Below are 8,214 nucleotides of genomic sequence, written 5' to 3' on the forward strand. Positions count from 1 at the left end.
TCTTTCATCAAGGAGAAGGTGATTGTAATGGACACTAGAAATAATCTCAAAGCTATTTTCGCAACCAACTTGTCCTTTGCAGGAGATTCTAAGGTAAACACACAATTTTTTATGGTCGATAATAGACAAATGGCGAAGAAATTGGAAGTTACAAGACAACATATAAAACAACTCCAAGCAGAGGTTCAGAAGACAACTCCCACACAAATGTAATTAAAAGAGCTTCAGGAAGTTATACTTGGTGAAGTATTAGCATTGGGAGAAACTTTGAGGAGTTAGTCACTATGCACAAAGTAGTTGTCCCTTTGCATGACATGTAACAGAAATCAAGGAGAATGCAAAAAATATCAAGGTTGTTCACATAGATATCATTGTAGTGTATGAATGGGGAATGAAATACATAGGTGCACCTCCTAAGTTGGTTAAGAAAACAAGACAATAAGCTGAGTTGGAAAAAGTTGAAGTTCAGATGCTTATACAAACCAACAAACAACTCAACATTTTCATAGCCGACATCTTGTCCTCTTATGCACAGTTGTACAACAATGTGAATTCTATGGTGAGATCTCATAAAACCCCATTAGTTGGGATACTTTTAGAAGAAAAAGGTAGAAATTAGGCTATATAGGAAGTATTAGAATACTTGGACAATTTTAGGCAAATTTCTACCGAAGAGGACTTGGAAATCAACAGACATATCATGTAGAAGTATATTGTTGGCCCTGCCAAGATCAACACTATGTTGTTCTTATTGAAGAAGGAAACAAAAATTGGCTCCAAAACAGTATACCCAGATGCAATGGAGTCTAGAGTCTGCTTTCAGCCTAATCCCATCGCAAATTCTGAGGATACCATCGCACAATACAAAGCTTGTCATCGCTATGTGACTGAAGATTTACAAGTTGAAGCTGTTGAGCTAGAGTTTCCTCAAACTCAAGCTTGATATGTTATTTTCTCTTATTAGGCTTGTTTTATTAGGCTTGTTTTATTAGGCTCTACCCATTTTTGTATCATATGGGTATTTGTAATATTGTATTTCAAATAAATTTGTAAGTGGAGTTCCAAGTGTCCATTATATGAAAGGTCATTAGTTAGAAAAGGACAAAAGAAAAAGATTCATAAGGGGAGTGCAAAGGTCACAAAGGGAGATGGATGGTCATCTCATATATTATAAATACACTCTCATAACTCATGTAAAGGGATTGGAATCGAAAGCTTGGGAGCTTTGTTTGGAGCCTTAGCTTATTCTATTTAGAATAGGAGGATTATCTTTCTTTGGAGAAGTAAGTGTTGGCTTCATGTTCCACTATTGGAGCTAGTGTTTGTTCAATTGTAAATGTATGTCTAGAACTTTCACTTTTAATAAAATATCAGAGCCGACGCATCTTCATGCATACGTCATGGATGTAGTAAGACTATTATTGTTATGTTTATGATAGTGTTATTTCATTTAGGCTAGTGCTTATGGACTAATTTGTTTGCTTTAGTATGAGTCTTGTTGAATATGTGATGTTATGTTATTTTGATTATGGTTATCTTGTGAACTATTTTGCAGGTAAACTTATGATTCTCTTTTACTATCCGTGCATCTCTTTTAAGCTAAGTACTCTTACATGCTTCTAAGGAGCTCACTTTCTTTCCCTCAATTTGATGGAACCTCTCATGCATTACACTTGACACTTCAAAAAGTTCATACACTTGTTTCTACCAAAGTCACGTATACATCATTCTATGTGTTTATCACAACCAAGGCACATTATTAAAACCCACCACTTCGACAACCTATCGTATTCCGATTGGGGCTCCTACTCCAAATGGTGTGGGGTCTAATTGGGACTTCACATCAGGGATACCCCCTCCCCTATTGACAGATTCCAACACCGTCAACAGTACCCTATATCCACATTTTTTAGTCAAAGCCTCAGAACTTGGACCAACATGTTGATGCATCGGAAAAAAGATTAAAGCATATAAATCCATAATGTAAAAGGAAATGAAAAAGAAAAGAGATGCTTGGGACTTGATCAGCACATGGGAAAACACCTAGCATGAGCTCTATCCCCTCATTAGACATCACCTAGTTCCTCAAGAACTTAAAGCTCCATCTAAATAAAGGAGGTTATAAATTTCCCAACCGCGATGAGTGATAAACTACAACATCTTTAAGGGGGTATTAGAAAAATGAAAATAAAACTAGTCACTTAGGCTTTGCAAGAAAGAAAAGAAAATCATTCAAGTAAAAGGTGAAAAAGTAGAGAAAGGAAAGGGGCAACTCATGCCCCCACAATTTCTCCCTCTATTCATCATTTTACTCAAGATGTTGGATCTCCTTTAGCTAGTCTCATGGCTGTGGCATCTTCCTCGAAGTCTATCCCACTGCATGACCACCCTATCACATGCCCTATAGATCCATGGGTCTACATAGGACATGTCTCTTGCCTTGGGCGATGAAATCACCTAATAGGGTTATTCACCTAATCATCCACAACATAAGTGATGTAAATTGTTTATAAATTTTGAGTTAGAAATACATTTGGAAGCAAGCTTTTTGTGATGTATTTGTATACCAATAACATTGAATATGGTCCACTATGATAATTTAATGGTTTTTTTCCTCTAATGATGTTGATCCCATTTGATATTAAGATATTTCTGTCAGGTGGTATTTGCACATGCAACATATATCCATTTAGGGATTGTTTGTCTCCTCTCCAACACACTTCAAAGGATGTTTTTCCTAGTTTTGAGAGCACATATCACCTTGCAACACCAAAATTTTCCCTCAACAAATGAGCATTAGGATTTGAGAAGTTTCCACATGGTTGCAAGCCCCTTATTCCACCTCTAGTTGTTGAAACAATTTTCCAAATGGTCAAGACATTGGCTTGATTATTGATGTGCCCAAATAGATCCAAGACACCCCCAACCTGGCCCTAACGCTATTCGATGGATGCTTCCTTATTCCAGAGCCCAAATGATGGTGGAGATTAGTTAGATGATTTGAGAGGGACATGACACCATACCTAGATGTGAACACTTACCTCATAGGTTGTTGCATCATCCCTACATGCCCTAGGATGGTGACCTAAGCCTCTTTGATGTCGATCTTATGAAGGAGGAGATGTCACTTGGAGATGTAACCACACACATTGATGATGTAACTTGGAGTGAGGAACGCTCATGTGCCCACTTTTTCTATTTCTTGATGGATATTTTCCACTCTAGGAAGATGATATCATGTTAGAGAACATTTATTCCATACATGTTGGAGATTTTGATATGTTTCTTATGTTTCAAAGTTATCTTAAGTTCATATTTGACCTTTGACCTAGTCGAATCCTTCAAACGAACTTTTAAGGGTTATTTTATTGTAAATTAATGAAAAGTGACTTGGTTGCCCTCATATAAATAAAAGGATGCCACTTTCATTTATTCATCATCACATTCACATCACTTCTTCTCTCACAAGTAGTGTGCACTAGCTCTTGTCTTCTTTTCTCTTGGTTGTTATGGATATTTAATGGAGAAAATTATCTTGAGAGTGACATTTTTATATAGAAAGACTTATTTGAGATTAATGAAATGATTCTGGTTAAAATTGTATTTGCCAGTTTCTTTTGCATGCTATATTTCTGAAAATAATATTTCAATATGTAGCATACTAAAAAGTACAATATTTTTTTTAAAACGGTATGTAAAATGTGTCTAGTAAAAATCCATCACCAAAACGGTTTCATACATCCTTTGACCTTAAATTCTCCCATGTGAAGAAATCGTTATGGTTTCTAAGGAGGTAAATTAGGTCTCTCACCCTCTTCATCCAAGGCCCTCTCTCATATTAGCTTTTGCTAATTGATACCATAGTTCGTTCAAGAAATATTGCATGAGAATCGCATCTTAAGCCAAAGTTAGACGCTTACTTCAAATGGAAAGGACGACAACGCATAGACCTCCTCTCCTCATCCGCCTCTCCGTTGACTACAATGGTTAGGAGACATGGATAACGATGTATGCAATATCAAATACCTTTACTTGTATCATCCAAGTCAAACTCAAATATAACGGTTATGAGCAACGTGCAAGTCCCGCTACATTATAATACTGAAGCTTATAATACGCACATGTTGCTCCATGAGTTATCTCCCATCCCTTTGCTCCCAAGAAATGCAAAGGCGCCACCCCAATCGCAAATAATAATTCAAGCATACTGTACTGTATCTATAAAAGGAGGGATGTAAGTACCACTTTATGCTCTGCCTCGTTCGTTCGTTATACCATTCCGTTCACTGATCTCATCTCGATCTGTAGCTCTGATTTCTAGAAGTAATTCTGGTCTGTGGTGGTAGAAATGAAGGGAACGGAAGCGGCTAATTTGAAGTTTATATTGTTAGTGGTGCTGATATGTCTCTTCTGTGTGAGAGGTAATGGAAGAAATCTTGGTGGTGACCATGGCGGAGGATTTGGGCGCAATAATGGTAATTGGAGAGGTAACAACAATGGGGGAGGTCATGGAAACGGTAATTGGAGGGGTAACAACAATGGGGGAGGTCATGGAAACGAAGGAGACCATGAGGGATCAGGTTTGAGTGATGGATATTATAGGCAACTCTGTCCTTCCCACGTAAACGTTGAAGAAATAGTTCGGTCGGTTGTTCAGAAATACATGGACAACGATCCGACTTTAGCAGCTTCTCTGCTGAGGATGCAATTCCATGACTGCTTTGTCAGGGTATGTACTCATCTTTTCAATATAACTAATTAGGGGATGCCTTTTTCTAAATTCTCAACTTATAATTCCCATTGGGTATCTAACATTATAATTGCAATTCTCATGTAGGGTTGTGATGCATCCGTGTTATTGGCTGCAACTCCAACAAATCAGACAGAATTGACAGCAATTGCAAACGGGAACCTGAGAGGATTTGAGATCATTGACGATGCTAAACAAGCACTGGAGGACGTTTGCCCCGGAGTTGTTTCTTGTGCAGACATTCTGGCCCTCTCTACGCGAGATGCCGTGGATATAGTGAGATGAATTACATTAAATAATTGGGCTATTATACTATTATAGTTTATAGTTTAAGGAATTAATTGTGTTTCAAATTGAAATCGTTTGTTTCTGTGCAGCTCGGCCATGGTAGTCCTTATTGGAAAGTGAGAACAGGGCGCAGAGATGGGCGGGTATCGCTGGCAAGTGAAGCAAACGCAAATATTCCTTCTCCATTTGCCAATTTCTCACAGCAGAAAACTCTATTTCAAAGCAAGGGATTCAGCGTTCAAGATCTAGTCACTCTATCAGGTTGGTATAAATAATTCTACAGAGCATAGTTGAGGATAGTTGTTGTAAAACTTTAATATATTTGTAAAACGTTGAGGATAGTTATTGTAAAATACTAATATGTTAATTGGGTTTGGATTTGATGAGATGCTAATTATTAATTATATTGCAGGAGCTCATACCATAGGAGTGGCTCACTGCGGTACATTCAACCGGCGTCTCTACAATTTCAGCGGTGACGGGGACTCTGATCCTTCTCTCGACAGAAACTACGCGAAACAACTGAAGGCAGTCTGCAAGCCTGGAGACGCAAGCACCGCGGTTGCCATGGATCCAGGCAACCAGATGGTTTTCGATAACGATTACTACGTGAATTTGCAAGAGAACAGAGGTCTCTTCATATCTGATGCAGCGCTTCTTACAAACGGAGATGCCAATAACTTTGTGAACAAGGAAATCGGCAGCCAAGAAGATTTCCTTGCAGACTTTATCACTGCCATGGAAAAATTGATAGAGTTGGATGTCATTACGGGAAATGATGGCGAGATTCGACAGAAATGTGCGTCTGTCAACTAGAATTTATTCTCTCTGGCTGTTATCTCCATACGCTGTCCACAAAGGTGGCGGCCATGGGAAAAGAATATATGAATATTGATAATTCGGTTCCAAGCATTACCAATAAAGATCAACCAGCTCATTTTAAGCCAAAACAAATGCATAAACTTCTGAAGTCTGAATCGTTAATAAAGTTTGGAATTCATGGTTGACAAAAACATGTAGAGTTCACTTCATTAAATATTTTATCTAATGATTCGAATTTTCCTAAGAACAAAATCTAAATCTTATATTCCAAACGAAAGCTACTAAATAGTGGGTTATCAGTTGATGTGGACCATCATATTATCTCATATTCCAAACGAAAGCTGCTAAATAGTGGGTTATCAGTTGATGTGGACCATCTAATATGCTTAGATTAATAATTATCTTAAACACCCCGTAAACTGAAATTGAATTCATTATCAACCGTTAGACTTTTATTCTAATCTTTTCACATCTAACTTAATTATTTTATATAGTTGTAATTAAATTAAAAACTAATTAAGATATTTATTTTAAATTATCAAATTCTAAAGTGAAGAAGATGTTATTTTGAATATTTTGTAAATAATTAATAATAAAAAATTTAATAAATTTTATTAAATTCCTTAGTCATTTCATAGGGTAGAGGGTAGTCACAGGTTTAATGTAAATTTCAAATGACTATTTATTAATGCAGGTATAAGAACTATTTATTAGAGCATGTATAATGTGAGAATATCATTACATAGTTATTTTTGTATAAATATATGTAAAATGATTTTTTTAATACCTATGTAAAGTGAATTTTTTAAGGAAATTAAAAGGATGCTTTTAAAGAAAATTTGTATATTTTTATTAACAATGTATAGAATACATTTTTACATGTTTTTGAATGTCAAAATTTTCAATTATCCTATCAAAACTTATGCCAAAATTTTCAACGATCTCATCAAAATTTTGTTTATAGATTATATTATACTCATTCATCTCGAGTCTATAATTGACATATACTCCAAAAATTACAATTATAAACCTAACCAATTATTCCTTATAGTTAGATTGCATCTAATGTAAACAACCTAAATCATAGTAAAAATTCCTTAAGATTGTTGCTTGTCCTTATGCTACAATGTATGATATGTTAGTAGTTTTCATATAAATGGGAAATTCCTAATTGGGGTAGGAAATGTTGTTGTATTTGAACTGCAAAGCAGTGTAGCCATGATTTGGCTTGTTACTATGTTAGTTAGTGGCATGTTTATAGTTGTGATGATGTCTTATGGTTAGGATTAATGCCTAGAATGCTAGCATTGGAATGAAGGGTCCATTCTTGCAAATAATAGTGTTTTGATCAACATTTCATTTCCAAGAAGGTTAAGGAGAAGTCCTTGAGTTCCTTAGAGTTCTAAATATAAGTATCAATTAATGTCGGACTTGTATATGGGACTAGAAAAGTCTTTGATAGGAAATGTATTTGATTCAAATACGCTTTTTAGGGTTAGTAGATGAATCTAGGAGTCCAAATATCTAGACTATTTTCTCATGTGCACTTTGTGAGTGCATCGGATTTTGATATCACCTAGATAACTTGTGGAGAAAAAGTGAAGTGGCGACATATGGGGTGAGGCCCATTAGAAATTTATTAGCGTGAGGCTGGATCACTTCGCAAATTGGTGGATGTGTCTAGGAATATAGGGAATCCGACATTGAGGGCAAGGCAGAAGGGCATGTATCCCTGAATGTAGACCATGGCTAGATCTTTGTTAGATCTGGAAATTTCTTATGCAGTGGCAGTGATTCAGACATATCCAGTGATTCAGAGGTCTGGGAGGTTTTCTGATCGCAAGCTGCATGTGCGTCTGGATATCCTCTGTGGTTTGATATAAAGGGAGTTTTGGATTTACATGAAGAAGTTGGGCTTGGTGGTACCCATGAGTAACGTTGATGTGGCAAGCATCACAAGCATACCACAAAGTTGTGTACTTGCCATGAAAGTTCCATGTCTAACGTGGTAAGGCCACATGGGTCTCACGTGGGTGCCACTTGTTAGGCTCTTGCTAATGTGGTAGGAGTTAAATGGGAAATACTTGAAAGGATGTAAATTTCAATCTAAGAGTCAAATTGAGGTACAATTTATATTTCTAGAAAGCTCTCAACAAGATAAATGTGATGGTGTTATCCAAGGTAATCCCACTAACTTTAGGAAGGAAGAAAATTTTGTAACCCCGTTTCCATAACAAGACCTTGGAGGTTGGTTTAGTTGAAAATAACACCTCCCATCAGCTTAGAAAATTCAAAGAGGGTGTGAGGGAGCATTACAATAGCCCCAACATTTCCCTTCTAGAGATGAGCATTGG

General features: G+C 36.6%; 1 protein-coding gene across 1 annotated transcript; it reads left to right on the forward strand.

Moving 5' to 3' along the window:
• The first annotated feature begins 4,348 nt into the window (after nucleotides 1–4,348).
• LOC149242415 (peroxidase 39-like) lies at nucleotides 4,349–5,854 on the forward strand. The gene is made up of 4 exons (XM_089370827.1): nucleotides 4,349–4,729; nucleotides 4,838–5,026; nucleotides 5,128–5,299; nucleotides 5,451–5,854. The coding sequence occupies exons 1-4, from the start codon at nucleotides 4,349–4,351 to the stop codon at nucleotides 5,852–5,854; spliced, it is 1,146 nt and encodes a 381-aa protein (XP_089226953.1).
• Nucleotides 5,855–8,214: the final 2,360 nt, after the last annotated feature.

The sequence above is a fragment of the Pinus tabuliformis genome, chromosome 8 (assembly GCF_031772625.1).
Source record: "Pinus tabuliformis cultivar Carrire ecotype Pingquan chromosome 8, CPIR1, whole genome shotgun sequence".
NCBI classification, from domain to species: domain Eukaryota; kingdom Viridiplantae; phylum Streptophyta; class Pinopsida; order Pinales; family Pinaceae; genus Pinus; species Pinus tabuliformis.

What these genes read in the sequence shown, in the direction of transcription:
- LOC149242415 (XM_089370827.1), top strand. Translation starts at nt 4,349, where the DNA reads ATGAAGGGAACGGAAGCGGCTAATTTGAAGTTTATATTGTTAGTGGTG. An exon ending in TCCATGACTGCTTTGTCAGG is followed by an intron (nt 4,730 to 4,837) that starts GTATGTACTCAT and finishes ATTCTCATGTAG; the next exon opens with GGTTGTGATGCATCCGTGTT. An exon ending in AGATCTAGTCACTCTATCAG is followed by an intron (nt 5,300 to 5,450) that starts GTTGGTATAAAT and finishes ATTATATTGCAG; the next exon opens with GAGCTCATACCATAGGAGTG.